Raw genomic sequence first — 16,054 nt, forward strand, 5'->3', positions numbered from 1 at the left:
GTACTGGGCTAATGGTAAGATTCTTAGTAGTGTAGATGAGCAGAGAGATCTCTGTGTCCATGTACACAGATCCTTGAAAGTTGCCACCCAGGTTGACAGGGCTGTTAAGGCGGCATACAGCGTTTTAGCTTTTATTAATAGAGGGATCAAGTTCCGGAACCAAGAGGTTATGCTGTCGCTGTACAAAACTCTGGTGCGGCCGCACTTGGAATATTGTGTACAGTTCTGGTCACCGCACTATAAGAAGGATGTGGAAGCTTTGGAAAGGGTGCAGAGGAGATTTACTAGGATGTTGACTGGTATGGAGGCAAGGTCTTACGAGGAAAGGCTGAGGAACTTGAGGCTGTTTTCGTTGGAGAGAAGGTGGTTGAGACGTGACTTAATTGAGACATAAAATAATCAGAGGGTTAGATAGGGTGGATAGGGAGAGCCTTTTTCCGAGGATGGTGACAGCGAGCACGAGGGGGCATAGCTTTAAATTGAGAGGTGAAAGATATAGGACAGATGTCAGAGGTAGTTTCTTTACTCAGAGAGTAGTAAGGGAATGAAATGCTTTGCCTGCAATGGTAGTAGATTTGCCAACTTTAGGTACATTTAAGTCGTCATTGGATGAGCATATGGACATACATGGAATAGTGTAGGTGAGATGGGTTTCAGATCGGTATGACAGGTTGGCACAACATCGAGGGACGAAGGGCCCGTACTGTGCTGTAATGTTCTATGTTCTATGATTCTATGGCAACGGATCTCAAGCAAAGGAGTTTGTGGAACTTCTTTAAGATATTTTGTTGGTCCTGTTTGTGGTACAGCCCACCACAGAACAGGCAATTCCGGATTTCATGATGTGTAATGAAGCAGACTTGCTTAGGTAGCTTAAGGTGAAGGAACCCCAAGGAGGCAGTGACCATTTATGATAGAATTCATCCTGCAGTTTGAGGAGAAATCAGGTCTAACAGTGTTACAATTGAGTAAAGGTAACTACAAAGTCATGGGGGAGGCATTGGCCAGAATTAACAGGAAGGGAGCCTAGTAGGGAAGCCAGTGGAGTGGTAAAGGCAGGAGTTTCTGGGGGTAATTCAGGAGGCACAGCAGAACTTCATCCTAAGGAAGAAGAAACATACTAAGGGGAGGATTAGGTGAGCACGGCTGACAAGACAAATCGGGTAAGGCATAAAAGCAAAAGAAAAAGCTTAGTGTGTGTGTGTGTGTGTGTGTGTGTGTGTGTGTGTGTGTGTGTGTGTGTGTGTGTGTGTGTGTGTGGGGGGGGGGGGGGGGGGGGGAGGAGCACACGGTGGAGCGGAAGATAAAATATGAGGGTAAGCTAGCTTGTTACATAAAAGAAGATTACAAGAGTTTTCTTTTAAAAACAGGTAAGAGCTAAGAAGGAGGAAAGAGTGGACACTGGCCTGCCAAAATATGGGGCTGGAAAAGTACTAACGATGGATAAAAATATGGCGGAGGAACTGAATCAGTACTTTGCATCACTCTTCACAATGGAAGACTGCCAAGCGAATCAGGAGGCAGAGGTGGGTATGGCGGTCATCACTATGGAAAAGGTGCTGGGGAAGCCGAAGAGTCTGAAGGTGGATAAATCACCCAGGCCACATGGACAACACCCCAGAGTTCTGAAGGAGGCTGTTGAGGAGATCATAGGGCATTGATGGTGATCTTTTAGGAAACACTGGAGTCAGGAAGGAAACTAGAAACAAACACAGGAATTGCTGGAAAAGCCCCACAGAACTGGCAGCATTTGTGAAGAGAAGTCAGTGTTAACATTACGGGTCTAGTGACCTTTCCACAGAACATGCTGAACACCTCTTCACAAATGCTGCCATACCTGCTGAGCTTTTTCAGCAATTTCTCAGCAGGTCAAAAGCTCAGCTGGTCTGGCAGCATTTTAGATTAGATTAGAATCTAACCTAAAATGCTGCCAGACCAGCTGAGCTTTTCCAGCAATTTCTCTGCTTGTTTCTGATTGACAGCATCTGCAATTATTTCAGTTTTTAACGATCTTAGAACTGGAAAATGGCAAATACAACATCCCTGTTTAAGAAGGGAGGGAGGCAAAAGAGAGTAAATTATATGCCATTAACCTGAACTTGGTCACTGGTAAGATTTTAGAATCTATAATCAAGTGAGGGATTGCGGAGTACTGCAAATGCATGGTAAAATTGGACTGAATGCATGATTCGTCAAGGGGAGTCATGCCTGCCAAATCTGTTAGAACTCTTTGACCAGGTAACACACAAGTTAGACAAAGGGGATCCAGTGGACATGATCTATTTGGATTTCCAAAGACTTTGACAAGGTGCTGCACAACAGAACATGAAAAAAAAGTAAGCGCCCTGGGGTCAGGGCATGGATAGAGGATTGGTTGAATGGCAGAAGGCAGGCAGCAGGGATAACGGGGTCTTTTTCAGGAAGGCAGCTGTGACTACTGGAGTCCTGTAGATGGTGTTGGGATCACAACCATTCACATTGTACATTTACAATCTGATGAAGGAATTGAGGGCGTTGTTGCAAGTTTGTAGATGAAAGAAAGATAGGCATAAGTGTAGGTGCTGTTGAGGAAGCAGGGAGGCTGTAGAAGGTCTTGCACAGGCTAGGAGTGTGGGTAAAGAAGTGAAAGATGGAATACAATGTGGCAAAGTGTGAGGGTATGCACTTCGGTAGGAAGAATGCAGGCACAGACTATTTTCTAAATGGGAAAAGCTTTGGAAAGCTGAAGGACAAAGTAACTTTGAAGTCCTAGTTCGGGATTCCCTTAAGGTTTACATGCAAGTTCAGCTAGCAGTTAGGAAGGCAAATGCAGTGTCAGCATTCATTTCAAGACAGGATTCAGGAATGAAGGACTTGTCATATGAGAAGAGGTTGTGGCTTTGGGTCTGTAGTTGGAGGTTAGAAGGATGGGGCGGGGCGGGGGGCCTGATTGAAACTTAGAATACTGAGAGGTCTGTAAAGAATGGACCTGGAGATGTTTCCAGTAGGAGGAATGCCAAAACCAGACAGCACAGCCTGAGTGAAGGTATGACTCTTTACAGCTGAGATGAGGAGGAATTCCTTTAACCAGTGGGTGGCGAATCTGTGAAACACATTTCCCCAGCAGACTATGGAGGTCAAGCCATCACAAATCTTTAAAGGAGAAACAGATAGGCTTTTGTTAAGTAAGGGGATCATGGGTTATGGGAAGGCGGCAGAAGAATGGGTCAAAAAACATATCTGCCAGATCGAATGATGGCGCAGACACAGTGGGCTGAATGGCCTAACTCTGATCCTATGGTCTTACAGAGATGAGGAGAAATTTCCTCACATTGAGGGTGGGGAGCCTGCCACAAAAAGCAGTTGAGGTCAAAACAATAAATGTCTTCAAAAAAAAAAAGTTAGATATTGTTCTTAGGGCCAAAGGAATCAAATGATATGGAGAGAAAGTAGGAACAGGGTTGTGGGTCAGATATTCAGCTATAATACTGAATAATGGAGCAGGCTCAACAGGCCGAATTAACTATCCCTGCTCTTATTTTCTATGTCTATGATTAGGTTTTATCAGTCAAATGATCCAACACTCATTGACTATCTGGTAAGATGAATAAACACTTCCATGAGATGCTGAAAGGAGTAGTGTCACAACACAAGTTGCAGCATTTGAAATAGGAAAGATGAAAGGAAAAGAGTTGCATCTAACTTAAAACAAAAAAAGTGTGCTTTGTTTATTACCTTTCTTTCTACATGATCCAGATCTACCAACATATGTTTGAGATTCTCTTCTGCGGCCAGTAGCTGTGGTTGAACAGAAGAGATCTCACTCTGTTTAGCTTCTTCAATTGTGCTTCGAAGGTTATCCAATTCTTCTCTAAATTTGAAAAGAAAGCAAAGGAAATATGACAAAAACACAAGAAGCACATCACATTTTGCTTAAACAAAAATAAACCAAAGATCTGCAGATGCTGGAAATCAGAAAGCAGAGTTAATATTTCAGGTCCAGTTATCCTCTGTTTAGGATAGCTCTGCTTTCTCTCTACAGATGCTGCTAAACTTGGTGACATTTTTCCAGCAATTTCTCTCTTTGTTTAACATTTTGGTTAGTCTTGCTGATCAACTCTAGTACTAATAGAATCATAAAGCATAGAAACAAGCCCTTCAGTTCTCTACATCTGTGCCAAACAACAAACAGAAAACTACACTAATCTTATTTACCTGCTCTTGGGTCCATAGACCATGTCCTGGCATTTTAAGTGCATGCTTCTTAAATGTTGCAAGTGAACCTACCTCCACACCCATTCAGGTATTGAATTCCACATTTCCACCATTCTCTGGGTGAAAAATGTTTTCCTTGGATCCCTCTAAAAACCACTTATGCCTCACCTTAAGGTTATACCTTCTGGTCTTACACACATGGGGAAAAGATTCTCACAATCTACTCTGCCTATGGCTCCTGTAATTTTGTAACCTCAATCAGATCCCCCTCAACCTCCTCTGCTCCAGGGAAAACAAGCCCAACCTATCCAATCTCTCCTCATAACTGAGACTTTCCACGCCAGGCAACATCCTGATGAATCTCCTCCGCATTCTTTTCCAGTGCAATCATGTCTTTCCAATAATGTGGCGACCTGAACTGCACACAGTATTCCATCTGTGGCCTGACCAATGTTTTAGAGTTGTAGCAAGACTTCCTTGCTCCAATAGTCTACGCTCAGACTAATGCCTTTTTCACCTGTGTTGACACCTTCAGGGATCTATGGACTTGTACACCAAGGTCCCTTTGCTCTTCAGTACAATCATATATCATTTATGTCTTTCCATTTTTAGGCCTCCCAAAATGCATCACCTCACACTGATCAGGATTAAATTCCATCTGCCATTGCTGTGCCCAATATCAGATTTCAGTTGGAGACCATCCTTCTCATCAACAGTACTACAAATTATTGTGTCATCTACAAACTTACTAATCATACTTTCTACATTCACACCCCAGTTGTTAATGCTCATCACAAACAGCAATGGTTCCAGCACCAATCCTTGTGGTACACCACTGGTCACAGGCTTCCAATCACAATAAAACCTCCACCATTATCCTTTGCCTCCCTATGCGCAAGCCAATTTTGATCAAGTTTTCTAACTTACCCTGAACTCTTACCTTTCGGATCAGCTGTCCATGTGGGACTTTGTCAAAAATCTCACTGAGGCCAAGTAAATCACATTAGCTGCACCACCCACATTGAAATTTTTAGTCACTTTACAAACAACTCAAATTAGTCGGACAGGCTGTCCGTCTGGCAAATCTGTGCTGCCCTGATCAAACCCTGCCTTCCCAAGAATTGATTAATTCCATCCCTCAAAATATTTTCCAATAATTCTCCCACCACTGATGTCAGACTAACTGGTCTGTAATTACCTGGCCTATCTCTGCTGTCCCTCTTAAACAAAGGAACCACTTTAGCTATCCACCAGTCATTTAGCATTTCACCTGTGGCCAGCAAGATATTAAATATCTCTTCTAGGGCCCCAGGAATCTCCTCTCTTGTCTCCCAAAGCAGCCTGGAATCAAACTTATCAGGTCTTGAGGATTTACGTACCTTTATGCCGACAAAAATATCTTATACTTTCTCATTAGTCTTAAAATGTTCTAGAACCTTGCCATCTCAACTAAAATCTCCAATTACAATGTCTTCCTCCTTTAGGAATATATATGAGAAATATCTATTTAAGACCTCAACCATGTCCTCTGACTCCACACACAAATTGCTGCTTTGGTTTCTAATAGGCCCTCCTCTTTCACCAGTAGTCTTGCTCTTGATAAAATGCCTTGGGGTTATCATTAATCCTGTGCTAAAGTCACTAATGTCATTAGTTGTTCAGTAACATCTACTTAGCAAAGGCTGCATCGAAGTTCACACTCAAAAAGAAAGATTATTGTTCTTACTCATTCCACTATCAACTTTTCCTTTGACGACACAAAGCTCTTGGTTCAGTCTATCATTTCATGACACTGAATCCTCCATTAAGGCTGGTGCAGGATCAAAGAGTAACATTTCAAAATAGCTATCTTGCAGTTACTCTTTTATATGTAGTATGCTTGATTCATTTACTAAAATATTCCCTGGATTCTACAAGTGTTGCCTGGAACCCATCTTTGAGAGCTGCACAACTTGAATCAACTCTTGCACAAGGAAACATCTGGATGTTCAGGGATTGCTTACAGAAATTTCATGGCAGAAAATAATCTTATTTATACCTCTGTTAAAAAGATAAAGAAAGAAAGAACAAAAAACAAAGAAAATTACAGCACAGGAACAGGCCCTTAGGCCCTCGAAGCCTGTGCCAATCCAGATCCTCTATCTAAACCTGTCAGGCTATTTTCCAAGGATCTGTATCCCTCTGCTCCCCGCCCATTCATGTATCTGTCGAGTTACATCTTAAATGACACTATCGTGCCTACCTCTACCACCTCCGGTGGCAACGCATTCCAAGCACCCACGACCGTCTGCGTAAAGAACTTTCTACACATATCTCCCTTAAACTTTTTCTCTCTCACCTTGAAATCGTGACCCCTAGTAATGGAGATCCCAACTCTGGGGAAAAATCTTCTTGCTATCCACCCTGTCAATACCTGTCATGATTCTGTAGACCTCAATCAGGTCCCCCCTCAACCTCCGTCTTTCTAATGTAAATAATCCTAATCTACTCAACCTCTCTTCATAGCTAGCATCCTCCATACCAGGCAACATCCTGGTGATCAGAGATAATGGGAACTGCAAATGCTGGAGATGCTGCTTGGCCTGCTGTGTTCATCCAGCTTTACACTTTGTTAACATCCGGGTGAACCTCCTCTGCACCCTCTCCAAAGCATCCACCTCCTTTTGGTAATGTGATGACCAGAACTGTATGCAGTATTCCAAATGTGGTCAAACCAAAGTCCTATACAACTGTAACATGACCTGCCAACTCTTGTACTACGTTATCCAAAATATGAAGTTATATTATCCAAGATCGAACATATATCTATGTACATATCTGGAATTTTCTGAGAAGAACACTTTGCAAAACAAATGACATGAACTACAGCAGCTACAACACTGCATTTGCAAGAATGAGCTGCTTGGTTGGAATCACCATGACTGCACCACTTGCAAGAAGTGATGCATAACCCAGTTTATGGATTGAAAAAGATATGAACATAAAGTCTAAAAATTAGAAAAAAAGAAAATTCAAAAAGACATGAGACGAAGGCTAGAGATATCAAACTTTATGGATAAGACATTGAGATGGTCAGAATAAACATAATGCATTAAAATTCCTCCTTGTTTGGAATAAGTCTCCAAAATTCTCCAATCCAGTTACTTCATTAAGTGTGTTTCCTGGTAGCTAGTGGATTCTGTTCACATCCATCTGAATTTTCAACCACCCTTTCAAAATAAACAGGATTAAAAAAAAACAAACAAACTTACTTGGCCTTCACCAGTGCTTCATTGGCATGGTTTACAACCTTGCTGCGGACACTCAAAGCATTCTCCAAGGCTCGCCATTGTTCCGACTTCCGATCTACTGTATTCTGATAGGAACAATGATAATCAATAAAATAACATTTCCTCCACAAACTATAAGAATTGTTGTTTGTTAAATTTTGCTGTGCACAAACTATCTATATTTGCCTACATAACAGTTTACCAACAGAAGTGGAAGCAAGTTTAAGTGAGGCATTCCCAAGGCACTCTGTTTCCGTTGATGTACATCATACTGGAACTTACACAGAATGAGAAAATTTCAAACTTCTCAGTAATAATCAACACGTCATTAAACTTTACAGTAGGATCCACTACGTACCTCCCAATTATAATGATGCATTAATTCAGACTGCCTTAAAATGGAGACTCCACCTTCATTTACAAGGAACTCATTACTTTATGATATCCAGTTTCTGAGATCCCAGCTAGCTGAGTATTCCTTTGTGGTAGATCCTCTAAGAGGAGGTTCTCTTGCAAAACCCTCCTACATCCAACATCATCTTGCAGTCCACCCAATCAGGGCCTCAGCAAAAAGTGGACTCACCAATTCTGGCCTGGGCAAAAGGCAGTCCATGGAAGCTTCCTCACTGCCTTACCGTGATCACATTCTTGCTAAAACTGATAGCTGCTTATCCATCACAGGTCTCTTTTCACTCACATTTATTGCTGATGGCTCACTAGTGAGCAATCAGTAAGCCCCATGTAAGACAGCCAATTTGTGATTTAAGGTGATGCTCGTCACCATTTCTATCTACTTTATTTAGGGTATGGCTTTCTCCAACTGGTCTCTCCCACAGGTGGATCTACCGAGGAGATTTGGGGACTTATTCCTGCAAATCTGCTCACTGCCCTGTATATTTTAAGCACTGGAGCAAGGACATAAAATGAATGAGGTTATGTTAGACAACAGGTGCAGGAGTAGGTCATTCGGCCCTTCGAGCCAGCACCACCATTCATTATGATCATGGCTGATCATCCACGTTAAACTTGTACAGAACACTAGTTCAGCCTCATTTGGAATACTACATCCACTCCGGGCGTCACACTTTAGGAAAGTTGCAAAAGGTACTGGAGCATGTGAAAGAGACTCAAGGAAATAGATTTGGATGAGGAACTTCAGCTACGTAGGTAAAATGGATAAAATGCATGAAGGAAAGGAGATTGGATGGAGGTTTTAAAAACTGTCAGGGATCTGCTAGATAAAGAGAAACTGTTGTTACTGGTCGATGGATTGAGAGCCAAATGGTACAGGTTTAAGGTAACTTTCACACGGATGATCCCTGGAATGGTAGGTTTAGCGTACGACGAACGGCTAAGGATCCTGAGATTAGCGTTTAGAAGGTTGAGGGGAGATCTAATAGAAACTTACAAGATAATGTATGGTTTAGAAGGGGTGGACACTAGGAAGTTGTTTCCATTAGGCGGGGAGACTAGGACCCGTGGGCACAGCCTTAAAATTAGAGGGGGTAAATTTAAAACTGAAATGAGACGACATTTCTTCAGCCAGAGAGTGGTGGGCTTGTGGAATTCATTGCCGCAGAGTGCAGTGGAAGCCGGGACATTGGATGCCTTGAAGGCAGAGATCGACAAATTCTTGATCTCAAAAGGAATCAAGGGCTACGGGGAGAGTGCAGGGAAGTGGTGTTGAAATGCCCATCAGCCATGATTTAAATGGCGCAGTGGGCTTGATGGGCCGAATGGCCTTACTTCCACTCCTATGTCTTATGGTAACTGGCGATAGAGTAATAACAACACAAGGAGACACATTTTTATGCAGCCAGTGAAATTTATGAATGGTATATCAGGAGAATCAGCTTTAATTGAGGCATTCTGGCACGAGTTGAATTATTATTGGAAAAAGATGTATGTACAGGACTATTGTGAGAAGGCAAGTGTGTGCCTCTAAATAAATTGCCCCATGAAGAGATGGCACAAACATGACATGCAAAACTGCCCCCTTTGTATTGCAACAAATCTGGTGATTCATGCGGAGGCTTTCACACGTGAAAATACTTATGAGTCAATCAAGAGAGACTACTATAACAGAGACTTAAAAGTTCCTTACAATGACATTTCATTTTAAATAGTCACACTCTTCTCGAAAATATACCTCAGAATCATCCATGGCTTCCTTTAACCTCTGGGCATGCAAGGTAATGGCTTCTATAGCTGAATCCTGAGCTTCAATTGCCTTGAGTGTGACTTGGGCACTTCTACCAATAGCATCCTCCAAAGTTGATGTTATTTCTGCGCAAGAGTAATGCACGTTATAAAAGTACAGTATTGTAATCAAACTTCCTTGAAATAAAATCTATTAAGTCCCAGTAGTTTTGCCTAGGATACATCATCATACAATTATTAGTATTAAGATGTTAATGAAATTGAATTCTTCATGTGAACTTTGGGGTACAGAATTGGCAGCACCCGTGACTTTGAAGCATTATAACTAAATATCAGCTTATCCTTAACTGACATACATGCATTTTCTCAGAATTTGCTGTACAGCAGTCAGGATCAAAATCATGGATTTTCTCTTCAAAGAGAAGTTTTCACACAGACTGAAGGATTGAAAACGCAAAATTTATGGCTGAAATGGCTCCTCCAGACAAAAATGTCTGCTGCCACCCTGAAAACAATTTCGGCACATGTGCAAACTGTGCATGGTACACTCACAGCTGCCAGTATGCAGTTTAATCATTCCGTCCTGTTCACTCATATCTATCGGTTTTTTTTGGGAATTGCTGTGGTTTTTAAATGGCAAGGTGCTTCACAAAGTGTCCAAGTGTGCAATCTGAAATTCTTGAGGGTGTTAGGAGTCACAACCCCATCAAACTGCAGATGGTGTATTAGCCAAAGTAAATCATCAAGTGAGGCAGACTGCATCTAATATGCTTACTGGCTTCAAATAAAACAATCCCTGGAAAAACAAATCTAATCAGGGTACCAATCAAGTAACGTGAGAACGGAGAAAACAGAATTCTAACAGGGTAGCTTGTAAGAATAATTTCAAGGGAGCTGACATTAAATCTAGTCTGTTTGACCTTTCAGGTGGATGTAAAAGATCCCACAGCATTATTTCAAAATACAATAGAATTCTGCTTCAAATCCCAACTAATGTAAATCATTCAACTAACGTAGCTACAAAGGGAATTATCTAGTTTATTATCTGTGCTACTCCAAGGTCACTGCTATGCATAAATTAGTCACTCTGTTTCCTACATTACTTGAACAGATTGCACTTTAGAAGCATACCAATGGCTGTGAAATGTTTTTGGATGCCCTTGGTCATGAGTGTCACTATTTATGTTAATCTGCCTTAATCACTGAAGGAAGTAATGGTAAACTACAAGAGGGTGTGGGAGCCTCACGCAATATTGCCTAGGCTTTCAGAAGAAGGTGGGAGAAAATTTAGAATTCAGCCCAAAAAATGCAGGTGAAGACCTACCAACTTGCAGCTGGAAAATGGTATATGTTAGTCACAAAAATCTACCTGTTAGTAGTTGAGGGATTTGAAATTGATTTTATTTACCAACAATTTTGATGTTTTCCTCTCTATCTTGCTGAGCTAAGTGTTCTGCAACTTCCTGAGGTGGGTGTTCTTCTACTGCGATGTATTGGCCCTGCAAGGCTTCGTTTTCACAACTACAGCTTTCACCTTTTAAGAACATAAGGACATTATATTTATGACCAGGAGTAGGTCACTTTGAATGACAAATGTGTCCTTTAAACAAAAACGACTACACATTCATCAAGTGTTTTCTCTCCAGAAACTTATCTAGTTACTTATTGACCCCATTTTCTTTGGCAGTACAGCTTAATACAGCCTCTGGTAACTTTTATTTGCCAACTTTTCCATCCCATCAGTCACAACTTTAAAAAAGAACCTCACGAAGTTTTCTGAGATAATGAGAACTGCAGATGCTGGAGAATCCAAGATAAAGTGTCAAGCTATATGAACACAGCAGGCCAAGCAGCATCTCGGGAGCACTGAGATGCTGCTTGGAGGGCTGTGTTCATCCAGCTTCACACTTTATCATCACGGAGTTTTCTCTTCCTTGCTCTTGAAAAAATTGCAAAAATGGTTCAGTTATTTTTTCAACAATTGACATTAAACATGCTGGCTAATAAGATTCCAGGTATACTTTTTAATCCTTTTTGTTAAAGTAATGTTGTTTCACTGGTCAGTTTCTGATCTTTATAGTTCTTTCCCTCACTGAATGAAGTTACACCAATGTCAGTTGGTTTCATTAATTTGTGTTCTCATCTTCGAGAAAACTTGGTGATACCAGTGGCCCACTCAGGTATTTTTTTAATATTAATTTTTAATATTAAAAGCATCTAAAACATCCAACTGATTTAAAGCAGATCATTAATTTCCTAACACCCAGGTAGTGTTTTGAATTATTTTTGGACATTTGATTCACTCATTTAAGAAACTTCAAATTAGTAAAATATACATGAAACAACTATTTAAGTAGGCAGTAACTGTCTGCAGGCTACAAAGAATCACTGGCAACTCTCTCCATATGAGAGCACCAAGTGGTTATACAGCTTGAGACGCACCACTCTATACAAAGTGTGGACAAGGCAAGACGGAAGGCTTCCATAAACTACCTCAGCAGGGACTAAAAGCAGACTGTTGATATGTAAGTTTGCTCGCTGAGCTGGAAGGTTAGTTTTCAGACGTTTCATCACCATTCTAGGTAACATCATCAGTGAGCCTCCGGTGAAGCGCTGGTGTTATGTCCTACTTTCTATTTGTGTGATTAGGTTGCCTTGGGTTGGTGATGTCATTTCCTGTGTTGGTGATGTCATTTCCTGTTCTTTTTCTCAGAGGGTGGTAGATGGGCTCCAAAATCAATGTGTTTGTTGATGGCGTTCCGGTTGGAGCTCACTGTTGATATCACTATGCACCACATTAAAACTATCTAACCAACAGAGCTAACTGACTGCCAAGTAACTACTTGTTAGCTAATATCTGCTCTTCTCCAAAATTCAGGTCCCAATTCAATTCCAAGTGCTTATAAAAGGACCACACTAGTGGAAAAATCATATTAAAACCATAGCCTCCGATGTTGTAAATGAATGTGAACTCTGATTATGAAAATGTAAAATGGTATTAGATGCAGCTTCCACCCAATACTTGCAAGGACCTGAAGTGCCAACATAAAATGACAGTGAGCCAGTAAAGAACACATTGCAGCACTGATGTTTCCTGAAATCTATAACAGGATCAGTAACTACTAGGCACAGGATTAACAAAGTAGCCAACATAGCTAACATGGTGTAAGTTGATGCCTTTCTAAATGACACTTGAGCAACAGAAAACAGTTAGCACATTTTGGCCAAAACACATGGTTGTTCATTAGTGTACAAGTGGTGAAAACCATTTGTTTCAAGTGTATCTTTATCCTATTCTGTTCAGATATACAAGTTGCCCTTATTATGTAACCACTAATATGGCAAAGTAACTCAAGATAGTTCACCAGTGTTAGTAAGCAAAACTTGATACTGAACTATGCGGACAGTTTAAGACAACTGACAAGAAGCCTGGTCAAAAAGGTAAGCTTAAAGCAGCACCTTTGAAGAGATGAGGAGTATGGGTGCCAAAATATTTGAGGAGAGAATGACAAAGTTCGGGACCCAAGCAACCAAAGACACAGTAATCAAACGGTGGAGTAATGATAATTGAGAAACCACAAGATATGTTCGGCTCACATACACAAATGAGTGGATACTCTGTGGAATTATTGTCAGTAAATCAGAGAACATCCAATGCAATATATATTACTGGTTACTGGTGCAGTGATTGAATAAGAAACTTAGAGGGTGGTACGGTATAATAGAGCTCAAATTATAAAATTTCATCCCTTCCCTTACAGCAACAAGTAATTCAACTTTCTTCTAGTTAATTCTATTCAAGCTATATCACCATGACTTTATTGGCATATTGACGGTTACTCTCTCCATTTGGAAATAGTTTTGCACTGCAGATACATTTATATGGTACTGTAGCCAGCACTCTTTAGCTGACAAGCTCCAAGTAATAGCTTACTGTTTAAATTTTTGTTTAGTATTTTCTCTACCAACAATTCTAAATAAAGATCAACAACCAATATCGTAAAGAGATGCTTTAGAATAAATAGGCTGATAAAATTGTTCTCTAATTGGCTACAACATATTCCCTGACAATTCAGGCATCATAACCTTCTGTCATTAAACAGATCTCTTTACTTACGACTTGCGTCATGTTTTTGTTCCATTTCAACTTGGACCCCAGGTGCTGGGACTGTTGGAGCATCACCAACAGCAGAAATAATTGCAGCTGCATCTTTAGAAGACGCTGAACACAGGATAGGGTATCAGAAAGACAAAAGGATTGTACAGTGTTAAAATTATGCTCTGTATAAAGCACCTGAGAGTTATGCAGTCAGGACTTTACCTCACATTTCTATGCTAGCTAATTTCATTGTGTCACCAATTCCTCAGCAGTAAACCATTCGAGAGCACCTTTACAACGCTTGTTGCGTAACACAAACCATCAAAACAACCTGAATACGCATTCTTGCAAGTCAATCTCCACCCAACTGTATTTCTTTGTGTACTTCTTTCCATAAGTATTTTCTTCCACTGTTTCTTAATAGTAGCCCCTTAACAGATTTATCCTTTAATGAAAAGATTACTTTTTCTTAAATTTTGACTTTGTCTTTTTTGTCCTTCCACTCTCTGAATATCCCTTTTTCTGTCCCATTGTGTAGTCCTACAACTTTTTATAGTGATCTCAATCTATATTGCTCATGAATTTCCTATTAAAGTGTAAGCTTCCTTTTCATTGTTTATTTAATAATACTTTTTGTCCTTATTTCAAACCTTCATTATTTCCTAGGACTATTTTGTTCTCATTTATTCTTCACGTGTCATTTGCTCAAACCTCAAGGTCATATACTCATTTTCAAAAGCTTGGGCTATTCTATGCAAGAGGAAGTTTTGACCTGAACTCTGTCACTTGCTAGTGAATGCAATAAAAGTTTCTTCCCTATCCAATATTCTTCACCACAAAGACAAAAAATGCTCATTTCTAAAGACCACATTTATTCAAATATTTTCTCCCTTTCGCAATGCTGCACTAAACACATCAACTGGAGGATTCTTTTCTCAAATCCATTGATTAGCAAAGATAAATGTGGGCCTATAACAGACAGACAGCAGAAAATATAAACGAAAACTGAGAGAAGTGGCAGAGAAGTTAAAGAACTTTATTCTTGTCTTCACAGGAAGAAATAAGGCAGCTACCTGACATGAATAAGATCAAAAAATGGTGGCCGGAGGGAATGTGAGGTTTTTGGATTTTCAGAAGGCTTTTGATAAAAGAACATAGAACATAGCACAGTACAGGCCCTTTGGCCTACGATGTTGTGCCAATCTATTATTCTACTCTAAGATCAAACTATCATATTAAAGCCCCACACATGAAGTTAGCAAACAAAACTAAAACACATGGGATTGGGTTAACATACTTGCAAGGATTGAGAAGTGGCTAACAGTCAGAATACAGAGTAGAAATAAATGGCTCATTCTCTGTTTAGGGGGCTGTGAACAGTGCAGTACTATAGGGATGGGAAGGTGGGGAATAGCTCTTCACAATCCATATCCAATGAGCTGGATTTTGGGGATGGGGGGTGGGAGATGAAGAGAATGTAGTGAGGCACATGTAGTGCAGTAGTAGTGGTAAGTAGGAGGAAATGATGACAGCATAGTGGTATTGTCATTGCACTAGTAGTCCAGAAACTTAATGTAATGCTCTGGGAACTTGGGCACTGTGATAATATTCTTACGAATGAGCCAGGAGGCGAAGGTTCAAGTCCCACCTGGTCCAGAGGTTGTAATAACATCTCTGAACAAATTGATTAGAAACTATCCAGATGTGGGGGCCAACTGTAATATTCCCAATCAAATGACACAAACTTGTTTGAAATGCAGCAGTTGCAAAGAGGCTTCAAGGGAATTTTGATAGCCAGGATTAGTGGGCAAGAGCACATCAGTTGGAATATACTGTGGATAAGCAAAAGATTACCCAACTGTACAGGGAACACAGATGGAGACTATTTCTTAAACAGAGAGAAATCAGGAAGTGTAGACATCCAAAGGGACCCAGGTGTCCATGTCTGTATGTCACTGAAAGCCAGCTTACAGATGCAGCAAGCAATTTAGAAGGCCAAGTACATGTTAGCATTTATTGTGAGAGGATTTGAATGCAGAGCAACGCAGTAGCTTTGCTTTGATTGTACAGAAGAATGGAAAGGGTATCTTTCCTTGGGCCCAAAGGGCGAGTGCAATAGAGGCTCACCAGACTAATTGCTGGAAATGGTGAGACAGTCCAATGGAGGAGGCTGGGCCTGCTGGGCCAGAGTTAGGGTGACCGTTCCTCAGAACCGATCTGAGGAAGGATCACCCAACCCGAAACATTAACTCTGACTTTTTTTCTTCACAGATACTGCCAGACCTCCTGAGCTTGTCCAGCAACTTCTGTGGTAATGAATCTGTAATGCTCT

The 16,054-nt window shown here is 40.8% G+C and overlaps 1 protein-coding gene across 4 annotated transcripts in view; it reads right to left on the reverse strand.

The window, feature by feature from the left end:
• immt (inner membrane protein, mitochondrial (mitofilin)) overlaps window positions 1-16,054 on the reverse strand; it is a 65,764-nt gene that overhangs the window by 25,366 nt on the left and 24,344 nt on the right. For 2 of the 4 annotated variants that reach the window (XM_059650175.1, XM_059650168.1), the window contains exons 5-9: window positions 13,741-13,845; window positions 11,032-11,157; window positions 9,613-9,749; window positions 7,446-7,549; window positions 3,715-3,850 (exon numbers count right to left, since the gene is read on the reverse strand). In XM_059650175.1, the coding sequence (XP_059506158.1) occupies window positions 3,715-3,850; window positions 7,446-7,549; window positions 9,613-9,749; window positions 11,032-11,157; window positions 13,741-13,845 (608 nt within the window). The remainder of the gene's footprint in view (window positions 1-3,714; window positions 3,851-7,445; window positions 7,550-9,612; window positions 9,750-11,031; window positions 11,158-13,740; window positions 13,846-16,054) is intronic. The other 2 variants (XM_059650183.1, XM_059650191.1) reach the window with 2 other exon arrangements.

Source organism: Stegostoma tigrinum, chromosome 1, assembly GCF_030684315.1.
Source record: "Stegostoma tigrinum isolate sSteTig4 chromosome 1, sSteTig4.hap1, whole genome shotgun sequence".
Lineage (NCBI taxonomy): Eukaryota > Metazoa > Chordata > Chondrichthyes > Orectolobiformes > Stegostomatidae > Stegostoma > Stegostoma tigrinum.